The sequence below is a fragment of the Chanodichthys erythropterus genome, chromosome 1 (genome assembly GCF_024489055.1).
Source record: "Chanodichthys erythropterus isolate Z2021 chromosome 1, ASM2448905v1, whole genome shotgun sequence".
NCBI lineage: Eukaryota > Metazoa > Chordata > Actinopteri > Cypriniformes > Xenocyprididae > Chanodichthys > Chanodichthys erythropterus.
Genome location: NC_090221.1, coordinates 37,388,042 through 37,407,430, shown reverse-complemented (window position 1 = coordinate 37,407,430; position 19,389 = coordinate 37,388,042). Strand labels below are relative to the sequence as shown.

The 19,389-nt window shown below is 38.2% G+C and overlaps 2 protein-coding genes across 4 annotated transcripts; one reads left to right on the top strand and one right to left on the bottom strand.

Annotated features, from left to right (window-relative positions):
- Nucleotides 1-512: 512 nt before the first annotated feature.
- Nucleotides 513-12,009, top strand: ints10 (integrator complex subunit 10). Of its 3 annotated transcripts, none has more exons than XM_067396107.1 (17): nucleotides 513-919; nucleotides 1,419-1,486; nucleotides 1,648-1,751; nucleotides 2,361-2,500; nucleotides 2,874-2,955; nucleotides 3,039-3,179; nucleotides 3,368-3,539; nucleotides 3,620-3,789; nucleotides 4,777-4,907; nucleotides 5,013-5,166; nucleotides 5,320-5,402; nucleotides 5,814-5,972; nucleotides 6,103-6,211; nucleotides 7,743-7,822; nucleotides 7,904-8,066; nucleotides 8,219-8,312; nucleotides 11,500-12,009. In XM_067396107.1, exons 1-17 carry the CDS (start codon nucleotides 791-793, stop codon nucleotides 11,654-11,656), a joined length of 2,136 nt encoding a protein of 711 aa, XP_067252208.1. In that variant the 5' UTR covers nucleotides 513-790; the 3' UTR covers nucleotides 11,657-12,009. The 3 variants fall into 3 exon arrangements, with proteins under 3 accessions (XP_067252208.1, XP_067252028.1, XP_067252117.1); XM_067395927.1 differs by having other exon boundaries at nucleotides 514-919; nucleotides 4,750-4,907; XM_067396016.1 differs by having other exon boundaries at nucleotides 515-919; nucleotides 4,765-4,907.
- Nucleotides 12,010-12,557: 548 nt separating this feature from the next.
- tlr1 (toll-like receptor 1) lies at nucleotides 12,558-18,509 on the bottom strand. The gene is made up of 2 exons (XM_067383877.1): nucleotides 18,275-18,509; nucleotides 12,558-15,393 (listed from the first exon to the last, which is right to left on the bottom strand). The coding sequence occupies exon 2, from the start codon at nucleotides 15,375-15,377 to the stop codon at nucleotides 12,993-12,995; it is 2,385 nt and encodes a 794-aa protein (XP_067239978.1). The 5' UTR covers nucleotides 15,378-15,393; nucleotides 18,275-18,509; the 3' UTR covers nucleotides 12,558-12,992.
- Between the last annotated feature and the right edge of the window lie 880 nt (nucleotides 18,510-19,389).

The window sequence follows — 19,389 nt, the reverse complement described above, 5'->3', positions numbered from 1 at the left end:
ATTCAAACTAAAAAAAAAATAATGTTACATTTGTAGTAGCCTACACCTACAGAAATACAATGGACATATTCGTGGATGTAATCTTTTATTTACCTTTTTGTCTCAATTAAATTCCACCATTTAAAGGTAGCCTAACACTTTTCTCTTCACATCCTAATAGCAAGCAATAACTGAAGTGGTCTAAATATTAAGGCCTACATCTCAGGACCAAAAAATGTTCATCCAATCATTGCATTCAATCCTGCTTGTCAACATATGTACAACTAGAGCTCTGTAAGTTGTTTACGTTCATTATTATGGTAATGTTATGTGCTTTGAGACATGAGGTAAGCTACCACCATCTCTGCTGTGTGTGTTCATGTGTTTTTGAAGGAGGCGTGGCTTTGGAGACGCTCTGAAGGAAGGGCGGGATCTTTGCTAGCCTCTCCGAAATTGCCTACTCTACCTTTAAATTACTCTATATAAAACTGCATATTTGTTTGCTGAAATTTGCGTTGATCTCACATCTCCTGTTTCTGAGTAATTAACGTTTGAATTCGCTTTCCAGTGCTGATCACACTGAGTACCAAATAAAAACACGTTTTCAGTATTTTAAGTTAGTTTGACTCTCGTGCTTTTTTATTATGTGTGTATCAGTGGCGAAGAGAGAAATAGACTTTTATTTTGAAATGATCAGCTTTCTACCCGGAAGTTAAACACTCGGCGGTCGTCCCGGTGTTTTTCACTCTGTGCTTTAGTCTTTGAACATCCGAGGGGTTTTATTTTTATTTACCCCCGTTAACGGGAGAACATGTCCGCGCAGGGCGACTGTGAGTTCCTGGTGAAGCGCGCGCGGGAGCTCGTGCCGCAGGACCCGTATGCAGCAAAAGCCTGGCTGATCACCGCGCGCACGCTCTACCCCACTGACTTCAACATTCAGGTGAAGATAAACACCAGTAATATACAGTTACAGTTCTGTCCCGCAGCAACAACAATCACACTGCTTCTGACACCACTGTCTGCACACATCATTCAGTTCTCTAGTTCAGGGGTTTAATCTTTTAGATGTCACGGACCTCCAAATATGAAATTCTATATATATAGTTTAATGCATGATTAAACTGTGAAAATAATATTATAAATATATGCAAAATATTATTTGGAAAATATTTCCATTCTGTAATAAGGCTCACTATAGTGTTAGATATAATGCTTATTTATTTAAGTAATTAAAATTCATTTGTTTTAGTTATTTAATTAAGTTTAATTAAGTTTAGTGATGTGCATGCAGTTGCAGGCAAGCAACACCAAGGTCATGGGTTCGATTCCTAGAGAATGCATGAACTGTTTATATGTATATCCTCCTATAACTGAAGGATCTGTGCATCATGTGTGTTTGCTGTGTCTGATGTGTGTGTTCTGTATGTTCATGTGTTCAGTATGAGATGTACAGCATCGAGCGTAACGCCGAGAGGACGGCCTCCGCCGGCAGACTTTTGTACGACATGTGAGTCCACAATACACTGATCACTGTGGATGAGTTCATGATTGCAGGCGTTTAAAGGATTAGTTCATTCAGAGAGTAAATTATCAGGAAATTTGAATTCAGAAGTGAGAACTAATCTTTTTATGCCCTTGATGATCTCATTGGTGCTTCCTGTTTCACAGATTTGTGAATTTCCCCGAGCAGCCGGTTGTCTGGCGTGAGATTGCAGTGATCACTGCGGCGTTACGAAACGACAGCCAAGACAAACATGCACAGTTTCTCAAAGGTGTGTGACCTACATCAGTATGTGATATTTATAGTTTTATTTAATAGTTAAATTGCCCCCATTATGCTATTTTGAAGCTCCTAATGTTGTTTGTCGTCTCCTACAACAGGTTTACATTCATCCAAGGTCAAAAAACACTTTAATTTTCTCATATTATCCACTGCAGCATCAGCTCTTTTCTCACAGTGTCTGAAACGCTTCGTTCAAAGATTCGGCCTCTCTAAGCCCCGCCTTTCTGAGAGCTGCTCTGCTCTGATTGGTCAGAAACCAAACAGCATTGCCATATATGGTTTTCAGCTCTTCCTCAGCACTTGATACACAGTGATATGAACAGTAAAAATGGTTATTTGTTTTTTGTCTCTTTTAGGATACAATAATTTTATTTGTGATGCACTTTGATCTTTGAAACTTTGCAGACCTTCACATTCACAAACAGCTTTATTACACACTACATCAAATTTTTGAGAAAGCATAATGGGGCACTTTAATAATAATAATAACGGTGGTGTGTTTATACCGCTGTACTGATGAGTAATATGCATGTGATCATTGTAGTTTCTCAGTAATCGGTGTGTGTGTGTGTGTGTGTGTGTGTGTGTGTGTGTGCAGGTGTTTTTGAGACTCTTCCAGGTCCAGTTCAGTGTAAGATGCTCCTGAAGGCCACAGAACAGTGTTTCAACACGCTGGAGAAAGCAGAGATGCTGCTGCTGTTACTCAAGAGATTCCCGGAGTCTGTCGTTCAGCATGGAGTGAGTAAAATCATCCACACATGGATCTTTCTTTCTTGCTTTAGATTATTTCATTTATTTGACAGTGACAGCACTCATTAATGGATAGAAACAAAACTTCAAATGTTGTCTCTGGTCATTTCTTAGAAGATTGAATAAAACTCTCTGATTTAATTCTGTGTAAATAAAATTAAGCATTTGTGATTCCTTCTTACACACATTTATTTCTTATGCATTGTATAAAATGTGCAATATAAATAAGCTGTTTGCACAATGAAAGTACACACTAATAATAATAATAATAATTATTTTGTGGGTTGATGCATAGCTTTTGAGAAATAATAATTTTTTCAACCTAATGCAAACCCTGCGTGACCTCTGACCTCTCTTCCAGGTCAGTTTGGGGGAGTCACTCTTAGAGGCGGAGACTGTAGAGGACCTGGACACGCCCGTTAACTGCTTCAGGAAGTTGTTTGGTACAAATTTATCCTCTTTTCATTGTTTTATTTTTGTGTTTTTTCCTTAAGTAATTTTGTTCATTTGTTGGTCTCGTTGTCAGTGTGTGACGTTCTGCCGCTGATTCTGAACAATCCAGAAATGTGTCTCCCCGTCAGTCTGCTGTATAAATACATGCACAAAGCAGCAGAGTTTTATATATGTTACGTCACACGGGAGCCGTCGGCGGACGGACAGATGCAGGGTAAGGCATGCTTTTGATTTTGCAATTAATCTATGAATTTGCATACTGCAAAAATAGTGTTTTGTATAGAAGTGCACATTAATACAGATTTTTTCAAAGCAGCTTCATAGAAGTAAACAGGAAAATAACTACAAAATTCTACAGAAGTGTCATTATTCCAATAAAAAACCTTGTTTGTAATTTCTCAGGCTCACAGGAAGTGGGCGGACTGAAGTCTCCAGGAAGGGGGCGGGGTCAGCGGTACGTGATTGACGGGCTGTCGGAGAAGTCGTCGGTGGTGACAGAGCCGTGGGAGCGGCTGCTGGAGATGGTGGGCGTGGTCGGCTCGCTCTGTGATTGGCAGGGAGAGAAAGGAAGCCGGTGAGAATCTGTGAAGTGATGTCATAATGATTGATGTGTATGATCAGCTCTTACTCTGAGTGTGTGTGTGTGTGTTGTAGGTCGTACTCAGAGCTCCTGCAGCGTATAACGGAGTTGTGTCGGTACATGTCTGCTGCAGATGGGGAAGGTTTTGCCCGCTGCTGCGGTCAGATCGTCACCTGCTGCACGCTGGTGCTGTTTCACAGCGCTTTTCACTACGTCTCTGCGGTGCAACCATCACTGTTCCAGGGTCAGTGTGTGTGTGTGTGTGTGTGTGTGTGTGTGTGCAAACAATGACATTCACTTACAACCCGAATTCCGGAAAAGTTGAGACGCTTTTTAAATTTGAATAAAATGAAAACTAAAAGACTTTCAAATCACATGAGCCTATATTTTATTCACAATAGTACACAGATAACATAACAAATGTTTAAACCGAGAAATTTTACACTTTTATCCACTAAATGAACTAATTTCAAATTTGATGCCTGCTACAGGTCTCAAAAAAGTTGGCACGGGGGCAACTAATGGCTGAAAAAGCAAGAAATTTTGAAAAGATTCAGCTGGGAGAACATCTAACAACTAATTACGTTAATTGATATCAGGTCTGTAACATGATTAGCCATAAAAGAGATTAGCGTAACGCTCTTAGAGAGGCAGAGTCTCTCAGACGTAAAGATGTGCAGAGCTGTGAAAGAGTGCGTAAAAAGATTGTGGAATACTTTAAAAACAATGTTTCTCAACATCAAATTGCAAAGGCTTTGCAAATCTTCAAATCTTGTAAGGGACCTTTATTGGATGCCCATGGTCTTCGGGCCCTCAGACGACACTGATTGTGTCAATGACATCACTAAATGGGCCCATCTGCAGATGCCAACTAAACCACTGTCGGTAAACACAATCTGCCGTGCCATCTGCAGATGCCAACTAATCCACTGTCGGTAAACACAATCTGCCGTGCCATCTGCAGATGCCAACTAATCCACTGTCGGTAAACACAATCTGCCGTGCCATCTGCAGATGCCAACTAATCCGCTGTCGGTAAACATTGGCTCATGTGATTTGAAAGTCTTTTAGTTTTCATTTTATGGAAATTTAAAAATGTCCCAACTGTTCCAGAATTCAGGTTGTAGAAAATTCATGCAATAATTGTTTGTGGTGAAATACAAAATGTTGTGGTAATGTTTAGCGATCTCTCTTTAAACTGTAGAAATGTCACGGGCAGATGTTGTTGCAGGTCACGCGTCTCTGAGCTTGTGTCCCTGGGTTCTGCTGGAGGATCTGTCGAGCGTTTACACGGATGTAGAAGTGGAGCGAAAGCACGCGCACAAGAAACGCAAGCTGGCCGACGGACGAGAGAAAACCATGGTGAGCCTCAGAGGTCAAAGTTTATAGATCATTATTGTTCTGTGGTGTACATCACTGCTGACTGTCTGACCGTGTGTGTGTGTGTGTGTGTGTGTGTGTGTGTAGAGCTCTGATGATGAGGACGTGTTGGCCAAAGGCAGAGGGCGCCACATCGTGGTGAATAAAACAGAGATGCCGAGTTGGGCCGAGACCTTGGAGCACTTCCGTACTGCCAGAGAAAGCTGGGATCTGCTGCATTCACACCAGAGCCTGGAGACAGGTCTGACAGAAACAAGATTTACAAATATTCATAGTTGTATAAAACTGTCCTGACTCTCACTGGACACACTTTCAACAGCTGATGATATATTCCACTGGTCATGATCAGTTTAAACTGTAAACGAGGAACTCTTGTGTCATTGGTTTATTCCAGAGTTTGTTAAGATCTGCTCATCATGGAAAACGGAGATGTGGTTGTGGTTTCGGATTTTCCTCACAGATATGATCATTTATCAGGTATGATTTGGGTTTGATGATTTATTGTTTTGTTGCTTAATTAATTCATAATATAGATCATATCTTAAGTCATAAATTCATATAACTCTGTACGGTTTCTAGTTAAGTATTATCAACGGCTAAATCTTGAGTGAGAAAATGCTGCTCACAAAAAAATTAATATTTTGAATTGCCTTTTCATCTTAATTGTAGTTTATTAAACTTATTTCAGTTAGATCATTTTCTTTTAGTTTGTTTTTCATCTAATATTTATATTTTATTTTATTTCAGCTTTATTTTAATAAGCAAAAATATTTTTAATAGTTTAGTTTAGATACTAACCCATAGGAATAAAAAAATGTAAGGTAATTTCTGTGGCAAAAAATGTGTTAAAGTTGTTCTTTATCGGTGTGTGTGTGTGTGTGTGTTCAGGGTCAGTACCGGAAGGCTCTGTCCAGTCTAGCTCTGATGTCATCACTGCAGCTCCAGCAGAACCAGAACCAGAACTCCCTCTCGACCTCCTCAACCCTGGAGACGCACAGGGCGATCATACAGCAGGCCTCCTGTCACTACGCCCTGGGAGAGTACAGGGTAACACACACACACACACACACACACACACACACACACACACACACACACACACACACACACACACACACACACACACACACCGACTGTATTCAGCGTGTCTCATCTCCTTCATGCTGTGGTTTGTCAGATGGCGTGTGAGAAGCTTCTAGAGGTGGTCGCTGGTCTGACGCCCCAGAATCAGGAAGCAGTGAAGAGCAGCGAGGAGCAGCGCAAACCCCGGAGCAAAACCAGGAAAGGTGCGTCTGTCATACAGCATACAAAGAGTTTGGTTCCAAAACACCATATTCAAAAACATTGTGTTTCACCCAAAATCAGTATTTACGGAAGAGGATTAGGGCCAAGCAATGATAAAAACATAAAACCATCTCGAGATTAAAGTTGTTCAATTTAGAGAAAAAACTCTTTCAATTTCAAGAAAAAAGTCGAGAGAAAATGTTGAGAATAAACTTGTTAAATTACAAGAAAAAACTTGTTAAATTTTGAGGAAAAAGTCGAGATAAAATGTTGAGAATAAACCCGTTAAATTACGAGAAAAAACTTGTTCAATTTCAAGAAAAAAGTCAAGAGAAAATTTTGAGAATAAACCCGTTAAATTACAAGAAAAAACTCATTAAATTTCGGGAAAAATAAAATGTTGAGAATAAACTCATTGAATTTATTCTTGTAATTTAACGAATTTGTTCTTGTAATTTAACAACTTTTTTAATAAACTCATTTAATTTTTTCTTGTAATTTAACGGGTTTATTCTCAACATTTTATCTCGACTTTTTTCTTGAAATTGAACGAGTTTTTCTCGAAATTTAACAACTTTAATCTCGAGATGGTTTTATTTTTTTATTATTGCTTGGCCCTAATCCTCTTCCGTAAATATTGTATGTGGTCGGTATTGAAAAGTAATTTTATTAATTTTGCGCAAAATGCGATTTCCGTCGTGTTATTCTGTCATGTTTTCTCCCTTTCTTTCCAAAATGCGACAAAGTCTCCTTTCTCTGCAGAACGCGATATATCCGCTAACCAATCACAGCGCACCATTCCACGCTCTGTAAACAGTAATGGTGGCGCTCTGAATACACCCGGCATCCTAGATTTCCTTACTTTCTGATCAACAAAAACAGAAAAATGAATCATTTTGACGGCATTGATGAACCTGTGGTGGTGGTTTCTGCGGTGGGGAAGAAACTTCAAAACCAAAACTGAATCATGAACAGTTTTTAAAAGCCGTTTTTAGTACCAATGTACTCGGCAAATGTGCTTATTTTAACCGTGCGGTGACGCCAGATACTCTTTAATTGGTAATGACAAATAATTCATTTATAACATTAACAGATGACTCGTTGAATTAATTTTGGGAGCGACGACTGAATGTATTTTTAGTCAAATGCCCGTATATAAGATTAGTATTGACCAAGTTCAGAGGCTGTCATATATGTGGATCAACTTACTTTGTTGTGTATTTTCAATATAAAAAATTACTTTTATATTGATGGATTAATTGCATTTTGAAAAAAAAAAAAAACATCATGGATTTATTGCATTTTGGGGAAAAAAATTATCAGTTTTTATAATAAACCTTTTAAAATCAAAATGTAGATTTGAATTTTTAATGTTTTTATAACCAAAAGATGCAAACAAAAACACATTTTTACTCAAATTAATCAAAATGGAGTAATAGCGTTCTGGAACCAAACTCTTCATATACTAGTCATGTCATCTAATTAATATTCATGAGCCAAATTTATACATCACTTCCTCTCCTCTGTTGCTAGGTAACGATCTGAGGCTCTTCCCCTGCACCAGTAAATCCATCCTCCCGTTCTGTCTGCAGCTCATGCTGGCCTGCTTCAAGGTACCAGATCTGAATACTTCCCCTCACAGGTCAACGTTTGAATTCAGATTCAGTTTTTAACGTGTTTCGTCTTTCTCTAAGCTGAGGGCTTTCACAGACAACAGAGATGACCTCTCTCTTGGTCATGTGATCGTCCTCCTGCAGCATGATTGGCCACAGGGTGAGAATCTCTTCCTGAAGGCGGTGGATAAGATCTGTCAGCAGGGCAGTTTCCAATACGAGAACTTTTTCAACTACGTCACCAGTATCCTTCACGTTGTTATTTATGCATACGGATTTTATATTCTCATATTAATTGATAAACTACTAAAAATTAACCTGACATATAAAATAATAGTCTGAATGTTTATTGAAAGTTTCATGAGTGTTTTGTCTTTGACCAGCTTTCTCCACTAGACATTGACATGTTAGAAGAGTTTGCTTACCTCCGCACTACAGAAGGTGGGCGGGTCCAGCTGGAGCTGCTGCCCAATCAGGGGATGCTTATCAAGTAAGTCCCACCCACATCACACACACACACACCAGCCTTTAGAACTGATTTAAATAAGTGATCATCTAAGGTCTCTCCCTCCTTCCTGCTTCCTCTCCTTTTGTTTTGATCAATGAATAAGCTGCGGTTATGACATACAACCATGACAGGAAGGGCGTGTTTTCCTTACCCTGCTTTCTGATTGGCTAATTAGTGCTGACGTCTGAAGTGTTGATGTTCTCTTTTATGATCAGTTTTATGGGCAGTGTCTGATATTGTGTAAGAGGAATCAGTGAGTCGCGAGCTCTGTAAGGAAGCTGAGGCGTGTTTAGGGTCGGGAACTGAGATCATAGTTTTAAAAAATGAGATGACTTACAAATATAAATCAGAGTGTTACTTTCGTCATGTCCAATTTAAAATGAAGCAAGAACTGTACTGTTATGAGGAATATTGTAGCGTTTTGTTATAGTGGTATTTTAGTTGAAAAATGGGCTGGAAGAAAAGTGTCCCTCAGTTATTTTAAGCCGGTTATAACCAGCTGGATGTACATTATCCTGCTTATTGCACGGCTTCTTGCCACTTTATTATCATTGAGATACTATTATAGTTTTTATTAATACTTTGAGCTAGGTTTTGTTTTTATATTTTCCATTTTCACTTTCATTTTAGCTAAAGTTTTAGTAATTTAATTTTTAGTAATTTATATTTATTATATATTTATTTATTTATTTAATTTAACTAAATAAAGCTAAAATTCAGTTTTAGCTAAAAATAAAATAAGTTTTGTTTAAATTGTATTATTTTAAATACAGTAAATAATGTACAGTCGTATCACTCGTTACGTGGCTTTTCACCTCATAAATAATGGCATGATCAATAATGAAATTTATTCAATAATTAAATTTATTTATATTTTAATTAAAAAAATATTAATAAAAATGTATTAGTTTTTATTTTAATTTTAGGTAAAAATAAATTTGTTTTTTATATTATTTTAAATACTAAATAAAGCAAATAATGTACAGTCGTATCACTCGTTACGTGGCTTTTCACCTCATAAATGACGATAATGAAATATTGATTTGATAAGAAACTGTTTTAGTAGTTTTATTTATTTATTTTTATTTATAAAATTTGGTTAATTTTTCTATTAATAAAATTGTATTAGTTTTTACTCGTATTTTTTTTTTTACTAAGCTTAAGTTTTTTTTTATGTATTATAAAGTAAATAATTAGAAATGAAAAATTGGGGGATAATGTACAGTCATATCACTCATTACTTGGATTTTTTTCACCATATAAAAAATGACATAATGACTAAAATTTTTGAAAAATTGATTTGAGAAGAAAATCACACATTTTAAAATCATATACATTTAGTTTACAAAACGATCATTCTAGCAGCACGACGAATACTTCAACACCGTTACCATAAACATACTATTAACATTTTAATTTTACAGTAAATACAGTCAATAACTGAGGCTGCTTTTGAATGAAACGAGAGAGAAAGTGCGTCCATCTGCCGTGTCATACGCAGAAACATGAAAGAAGTCTGCATGATGTCATTGTCGGCCCCGGAATGTTGCAACTGACCAATCAGAATCAAGCATTTCAGAGAGCCGTGTCATATTTCTTGATGAGGCGTTTGTTCCGCTGTGGTAGTGCTGGCGGTGCGTTTATGAGTTCGGCCCTGTCACGCGGGGTGCTGATGAAATGGTGTTTGCTGTCCGTAGGAACCCCAGCCCCGCCCTGGGGGTGGAGTTAAACACCCTGCTGCTTCCAGGGGCTCAGAAGGCTGACAGGTACCCCACCCCCATCATCGAAACCCCGCCCCCAAACTCCTCCCAGCCTGCTCATGCCGTTTACATTCTCCTCCTTTGAGTTCTTTTCACTGGGTTTTCATTCTGTTCAAGCATTTTCATTTTGCAAGACTGTTCCTGTTCTCATTCGGCTCCTTTTTCCGTTGTGTTTTACTCAAATGGCTGTGAAGTCTTTGAAGAAAGTTTTTTTTTTTGTTCGTTTGATGACATTGTGTTTGTATTTTTCATTGAATTTCAGCGTTTTACATTTTACGAGTGAATCTCACAGAAAACGTCAAGAAACGTCTGGGTCATATTTCACCCGAAGATCAAAAGAAATGAATGATGCATAATGAAAATCAACCATTTGCATTATTTTCATGATAGAATTTGGATTCTCATTTAATTATTTTGCATTTCAGTAACATAAATTGTAAACGTGTTTGTGAAGAACAAGTGAAAGTAGAGCTGCGTGAGTCTGGATAAATTGAAAATCACAATTGTTTTGTTTCAAACAGAGGTCATGTTTTAAACAACAACTAAACAAAATAAAGTAATGTACTAGAGGTTCTGACAGAATGTTATTGCTGCAGTCTATTTAAAATGTTAAATTAATCTGAATTAATTATTTAAAAAATCAGGTTGAGTGAATGATTCAATGACTCATTCATAAAGACTCCACTTGTTTCATTACTGGATGAATCGGTGTTTTGGAACAAACGTCTTGAGTGAGTGATTCAATGACAAATAAATTTTTAAGTCACTTGACGCCACCTACTGGTGTAATGATGTAATCAATACAATCCTTATTTGAAGCGCCTTGTTACTTTCAAAAGGTGATTTACTACCATAGACATCAGGGTTTATAAATGAACTATAAACTTTTATCCCAGTACTTCTGTGACAATATGAATATTTGTTATGTTAATATTTCTTAGACTAGTTATACTATTTTTATGCACATTTTAACAAAAAAAAAAAAGGTTATCCAATGATTTTTTTTTCCACATTACAGTGTTTCAGTGTTAAAAAAAAAAAAAAAGAAAAGAAAAGTTCTCCAAAATAAGCTTTGTTTGGGATGGAATATGAGCCAGACTTTCTTTGTGAGGTTCACCCTTATATGTATTTTCTGCCACAGTATTTGTGTGTGTGTGTGTGTGTGTGTGTGTGTGTGTGTGTGTGTGTGTGTGTGTGTGTGTGTGTGTGTGTGTGTGTGTGTGTGTGTGTGTGTGTGTGTGTGTGTGTGTGTGTGTGTGTGTGTGTGTGTGTGTGTGTCCAGTGTTTTGTTGGAAGGGCCGTGCACAGCTCTTATTGGTCTGAATGTGGAGAAACTGCTGTTTTGGAAGCATTTTGTTTCATTTAATTTCATGGAGACTCTCATCAGCTCTGTGTGTCTGTTTTTATAGACATCACACCGTAACTCGAGGAATCACCAAAGGCGTGAAGGAGGATTTTCGTCTGGCGATGGAGCGTCAGGTGTCGCGATGCGGAGAAAACCTGCTCACGGTGCTCCATCGTTTCTGCATTAATGAAAAGATCATCCTCATCCAGTCATTACCCTGAGTGACCTGTGACCTTTAACCTTTTAGTAAACCTTGTTTCAGATGGTTCTGCTATCATTTTTTTGTTACTTTACACTCTTATATTGTAAGAGGACATGATAACAGTTTTTCTTAAGCTCTAAATGTGTTTAAAGTCACATCCAGCAGAACTCATTTAAGGCATGGTTTTATTTCAGGTATTAGTTAACAAACAATAAAAAAGATTCAGCATTTCCATTTTTTTTTTTCTGTAAATGGAGATTGTTCTGTTAAATGTATGGGTTTTTTTTGATACTGTATTGTAGTAACAAACTTAATGGACTATACTGTGTTTTTTTGTAATATAATGTTTGCTGGCAGCTCATAATAAATAATACAGTGTTTCTCTAGTTGTATACTGAGATTATTTTCATAAATGCTCTTCTCTGACCTGTTTCAGGCCATCCATCACTAGACATACATGTAGTCTTAAGGTCCCCATTTCAATCTCAAGATGTCTTTTGTCTCATTTATAGTTATTCATTTCAAGGATTGGTAGTTTTGTTTTTAGGTATCAATCTTTGGAATTATAATATATATATATATATATAATATATATATATAATTATTATTATTTTTTTATTATTTGTTATTTTTTATTTTTTTTACTCAAATTCTACCTGATTAAATATTTTAAAGCTTGGCATAATCAGAAAAAATTATATTCATTATAAAAATGTACATTTTTAAGATTTGATTGATTTACCTTACTTTTCTAGTATGAGGTTTAACAGACTAAATTAAATTATTAATGGTATATTGCATTAAATAAGTGTGCATTGAAATATAAGCATAAATATGCTTTATGAATAAATTTAGCTTTTCATTTTATATGAAAAAGGACATGAAATACCTAAAATGTGCCTGAAAATTACCACATGAAATAAGAAGCAGATGACATAAAACTAATCAATATATCACAAATATGCATAGTGAAATGTTGCAAAAAGTAAATATATACCTAAAGAAAAGACATAGATTGGGCATGAAATGTATTTATTTATAATACTTAAAAAATTATTATAAAAAGTGACCTGAAATATTACATAATACAAAAAACAACAACATGAAATTTGCATTAAAATGATTTAAGTGGATAAAATTCCACTATATATTTATTTATTTTATTTAGTTTGTTAAATCACTCCATATTACAGGACTAGAAGTCACGCTTTACAAATTAGGCTACCTCTTGAAATATCTTGATTTTGACTAGTTTTGTCTTGTTTGTTGAGGTCCCCTAGTGGACCCCGGAACCACAGCACAAATTTAATATCTCCTATACAATCTCTATGAAATACATTTGAAAAATCTTCTAATCACTCTTCTTCTCTCTCTGACGGAATGGGAAGGTTGGCCTGCAGAGCTGCTCTGAGATTTGCCCAAAACAGCTTCTGCTTGGCTCCTTCCTGTGGCCACTCTAGATAGGTGCATCTGGACATCATGGCCTTGAGCTGGTAGTACTTGGAGGGAATGAGATATAACGGCAGAGGTTCCAGCAGAATAAGGAGGATGCTATCCATCCCTCGCATTACCCTCTGGTGATTGGCGAAGTAGAGCTCGTAGTGGCACCATTCGCTCTGGACGAAATGAGACGACAGCACGAAGACGCATCTTCTGCTCTGCTCAATGCACCTGAGGATGTTCTGAACGATCGTCTTTCCTGGGATGAAGTCCCGCTCGTGATGACAAATTCGCAGCCCACAATCGCCCTCGAGCTTGGGAAGAAATTGAGCTTTGACCCAGTCGGCGTTCTTTTGGCTGTACGATACGAACGCATGGAAGCGCAACCCCTCCATATCCTCAGCCTTCTTCTGGGAGGTTATTGCGTGGTGCTTGGCACGTGTCCATTTCCACATCATCTTGAGGTACCACGGCACATCCAGCCGATGGCAAAGAAGGCTGACGGCAACTACCAAAGTGATTGTTGGGATCAGAATCGTAACAGCCAGGATCCAGCCATTGCAGGATATCTCAGGAAGGTAGAAGTCTTTTAGCATGGTGTTGCTCCTGGATTCTGGGTAACTGCATCGATATTCTTCCGGCCAGTGGCCGAGAGTCACACCAGGAGTTTGTGTCGCTCGGTTATTGATGAGAGCTGCGAATTCTCGCAAAGCACAAGTGCAGATGAAGGGGTTGCGGCTCAAGTCGAGATCTTTGAGATGAGGACAAGTCTCGAGGGTTCCCGGTAAAGGCGAATGGATGGAGTTTGTTCTTACTAGGAGCTTCTGCAGGTTTGGGAATGCTTGACAGGTGGGAAGGTCCAGCAAGCGGTTATCCATTAGGTCCAAGATGATCAAGTCTTTTAAAACCCCAACATCTGCAGGGACTGTGGTCACTCGGTTATTCCTGAGGTGTAAGATTCGTATGGAATCGGGCAAACACTTGAAGATGCTCTGGTCAAACACATTCGAGGACAAATCCACACGGGCAACTTTGCGAGGCCAAACGCACTTGCCTTGTTCCTCAGAATAGGTAAGCCTGTTCTGACTGAGGTCGACGTATTGCAGGGAGCTCATGAGATTGATTCTAGAGGTCAGCGGTCCAAGATGTTTCAGGTTGTTGCCCCTCAAAACCAGCCTTTTCAGGTTTGTGAGTGTACTACATTCTGTATCCGGACCAACTGAGAAGATGTTTTCCGTAAGGGCGCAATTGGAAAAGTCCAACACCTCAATCTTACTAACAGTCTGAGGGCAGGTCATAAAGATAATAGGCGTTTGGGTTAAAATGACTTTTCTCGCTGGCATGCTTATGAAGAAGTCATAGAGCTCTGTTTGGTTGAAGATGAATTCAGTTACAGTTGCTCTTCTTATAGAAAAGGACTCCAACACTCGGCTCGAGGACACAGGCCTGCCGTTTACCATTTTTGTCAAGGTAAGTTCTGAGAATGAAAGCTGTTGAATGGCAGATGACAGTATTGTGTTTACACAGCCTGTCAGAACTTCCCAGGTGGTTTTCACCTTGGAGATTTCTAGACTAACAGTGCGTACTGTTCCTCGCTGGTGTATCTGCTGGAGAACCTTCATCTCGCTGTCCACCTTGGTGAATTCTACTTCTTTAAACGATGCAAAAACATCACCAGCGATTGCAATATCTAGGTCTTTGTTGGACAGGGCGATGGCGGCCTTCTCTGCATGGACACCCATTAGACTATTCTCTTCATACTTCTGTAGCTTATCAGTATTGATGAAGAGCGTTTTCAGAGTAAGACTGTCAATGTAAGTAAAGTCTTTGTTGGCGATTGAAATGGCACTCAGGCCGAGCCACTGCAGGTGTTTCAGGGTAGAAAATTCCTTCCCTAGTGCCATGACGGAAAACATGTTGGATGATAAGTCCAAGAACTGCAGATTTCCCACCTTTAGCAGGTACAGTTGGTCAGAGAGGTTCTGGAGTCTGTTGTGTGACAGGTCCAAAATCTCCAAAGCCGGTGTGGAGTTAAATGCGTCCATGTCTATGTTTTCCAGTATATTCCAGGACAGATTGAGGAAATGGAGTAGTGGTGTGGTGCTGAAGTCTTTGCCGCTCAGCGTCTGGATGTGGTTCAGCGACAGATCCAAGTCCTCTGTAGATGGTTTCAGGCCGGGAGGAACTGAGGACAGGTTCTGAGATGAGTAATTCACTATGATCCTTTTAATGGCCAGAATGAGAGATGGGTGTAAACACGTGACATAAACAAACACCAACCACCAGCATGACGGCTTCATCTTTCTGACATTGAATCTGAGGGAGAAAAAACACTCTTGATTTCATTTCCCATTTTAAGTCAACCGCATTTTTGACTTCTTCAAAAAAAGTGAAAACTGCAATCAGTTTTCACTTTTGCTTAAGTCCCTAACATTAGTTTGCATTGTGGTTGCATAGCAGCAGTATTTTTAAATTATTTATTTTATTTTATTTTTTACGTTTTTTTAATGTAAATTTAGGTTTTTCTGCACTTGGTCTACTTTTGCTGTGAGGCAAAAGACATTTGAAAGAAAAAGAAATTAAATGTTGAATATGCTCTTTTTTGGCATAGAGACAGGGATAGATAGATAGGATGACAGACAGATAGAGAGAGAGAGAGAGAGAGAGAGATAGATAGATAGATAGATAGATAGATAGATAGATAGATAGATAGATAGATAGATAGATAGATAGATAGATAGATAGATAGATAGATAGATAGATAGATAGATAGATAGATAGATAGATAGATAGATAGATAGATAGATAGATATAGTGCTCAGCGTAAATGAGTACACCCCCTTTGAAAAGTAACATTTTAAACAATATCTCAATGAACACAAAAACAATTTCCAAAATGTTCCAAAATAAGTTTTATATAACATCTGTTTAACTTATAACATCAGTAAGGTTAACACCAGTAAGGTTAATAATATAAATCAGAGAACAAAATTGTCAGTTTTACTCAAATTAGTTTGATGCAAAAATGAGTACACCCCACTGAAAGTCTCTGGAGCAAAGCTACATTTTAGACTACAAATGTCTAATTTAAGAAGAATTCAACCACAGGTGAGTCTAATTATTCATTACACAGGTGTCCAGCAGAGAGCTGACTATAAAAGGGTGTTAAACCCCCATTTCATGCTGTCAGCAATGGCACTACATGAAAGAGAAATGTCACAAGACCTGAGAAAGAAAATAATTTCTTTACAGTAGAAAGGTGAAGGCTACAAGAAGATACTTATCAGGCAGAATACTGTAGCAAAAGTGGTACAAAAATTTCAAAAATATTTCACAGAGATGTCCAGGTCGTCCACAGAAGTTAACAACTCGTCAGGAGCGTCTTCTGATGAGAAGGGTTGAAGAAAATTGGCATGCAAGTTCACTGCAGTTAAAGAAGTAGAAAGACAAACTGGGGTGACTATTTACCGTGACAAATTACGGCGTACGCTGCAGAGGAATGGGATCATGGGTGCCGTCCATGAAAGAAGCCTCTCCTAAAGCCCAGGCACAAAAAAGCCCGCCTAGAGTTTGCCAGGGCCCATGCTGACAAAGATGAAGACTACTGGGACTCTATAGTGTGGAGTGATGAGACCAAGATACATGTTTTTGGAACTGATGGCTTCAAAACTGTATTGCGTCGCAAAAGTGAGGAATACAAAGAAAAATGCATGGTGCCTACAGTGAAACATGGTGGTGTCAGTGTGCTTATGTGGAGCTGCAGGAGTGCTGCTGGTGTCGGGAGCTGATGGCATCATGAATTCACAGATGTACTGCTCTATACTGAAAGAGAATACCATCACTCTGTGATGGTAGCATCTGACCTTTTCCAACATGACAATGATCCTAAACACACATCTGTGGGATTTCTGAAGAAGAACAGGATGAAAGTGATTCAGTAGCTCCTGATCTGAACCCAATCGAACACCTGTGGGGATTTCTGAAGAGACGAGTTGAGCATCAGCCTCCATCCAGCATCCAGTGTCTAAAAGAGCTCATTCTTGAAGAATGGAAAAGATAGATGTTGCAAAATGTCGCCAACTTGTTCATTCCATGCCTAGAAGACTTGGTGCTGTCATTAAAAATCATGGAGGCCATAAAAAGTACTAGATGTAGAAGTTTTTGTTGTGGGGTGTACTCATTTTTGCATCACCCCAATTTGAGTAAAACTGAAAATTTTGTTCTCTAAGTTATATTATTAACCTTACTTTCATGTCAACATTTTGGAAAAAAATTTTTGTTCATTGAGATATTGTTTAAAATGTTACTTTTCAACAGGGGGTGTACTCATTTATGCTGAGCACTGTAAATAGACAGACAGACAGACAGACAGACAGATAGATAGATAGATAGATAGATAGATAGATAGATAGATAGATAGATAGATAGATAGATAGACAGACAGACAGACAGACAGACAGACAGACAGACAGACAGACAGACAGACAGACAGATAGATAGATAGACAGACAGACAGACAGACAGACAGACAGACAGACAGACAGACAGACAGACAGACAGACAGACAGACAGACAGATAGATAGACAGACAGACAGACAGACAGACAGACAGACAGACAGACAGACAGACAGACAGACAGACAGACAGACAGACAGATAGATAGATAGATAGATAGATAGATAGATAGATAGACAGATAGACAGATAGATAGATAGATAGACAGACAGACAGACAGACAGACAGACAGACAGACAGACAGACAGATAGACAGACAGACAGACAGACAGACAGACAGACAGACAGACAGATAGATAGATAGATAGATAGATAGACAGACAGACAGACAGACAGACAGACAGACAGACAGACAGACAGACAGATAGACAGACAGACAGACAGACAGACAGACAGACAGACAGACAGACAGACAGACAGACAGACAGACAGACAGACAGACAGACAGACAGATAGATAGATAGACAGATAGACAGATAGACAGATAGATAGATAGACAGACAGACAGACAGATAGACAGATAGATAGATAGATAGATAGATAGATAGACAGATAGACAGATAGACAGATAGATAGATAGACAGACAGACAGACAGACAGACAGACAGATAGATAGATAGATAGATAGATAGATAGATAGATAGATAGATAGATAGATAGATAGATAGATATTTCTCTTACCCGTCCGCTGTGGAGGTTAGGTTTACACTTGGTTGATCACTGTCTTATGAAACTGTTGATCATATTTAAATGATGTTACTGAACTTCTGCTTTTCCAGCTGTTTCACTTCTCATTTACTGACAGTCACTGAGTTATTTACTCTGAGAGATGGAGCTTCATATCAAAGTAATACTTTGACTTTAAAAGCAGGCATAATAAAAGTTTCTCCATCACAGAAGGCATTTATGTCACAGTAAGTTTGTACTAGAACATGTTTTGTTTCGAATATTTGTGTTGCATGAAGAAACAAACCCATCTGGTTTAGATGTCAAAATAGCATGGTTGTGCAACTACTGCATGTTTGACTTGTTTTGGAGAATAAGCCCCAGCAGAGGATTAGTTTGCGCCCTCTGCTGATTTAATGTTCCATTAGAGTTACTCAAACACTGGTGGAGAAAACATGATTAGCACTTTACTTGATAGAGTACTTGACTAGTAACCATCATATTTTATTTGAGCGAGCGCTTTTTATCAAATAATTTGAAGCATTTTAATGCATGAGGCGACGGCTAGCTCCTGACAGCGAAGGCTTGATGTAATTAAGACATAGTTTTTGTGCTCAGAGAAAAAAATAAATTAAATATTGACTATATATATATATATATATATATATATATATATATATGTTTAAAAGCTGTGTATGGTGTTTCAAATCACTAACTAATTCTGCTGTATTTATTTAGGATGCTGGTTTTGACAAAATCAGCTCACAGTATGTTTTCAGTGTTTGTGTTGCGGTTACACGTGTTGTTTTCCACTGATCAAGCTGATTTTGGTTCAGCATCCTCTTTTATCAGTCCACTGATCTAATCAAACGTTCCTTTGGGCATCAGATTGTGTCTCCAAACACAATCACATGCACCGTCGAGGCTGTTCTGCCCTCATAAAACTACAGTCACCTGCCCTGAAACTGCTGATCTTCAACCCTGAATGTAAAGCAAAGGTTTATTGTCGGTTTCATTGCAGTTGTTTGTTCGTCTTCCGGCCTGATGTTGTTGAAGGTACATGACGTAAAACAGCAGCGTAACGACTTTAGCAGGATATTGAAGCTGTTCTTCAGAAGTGACAGGCTGAA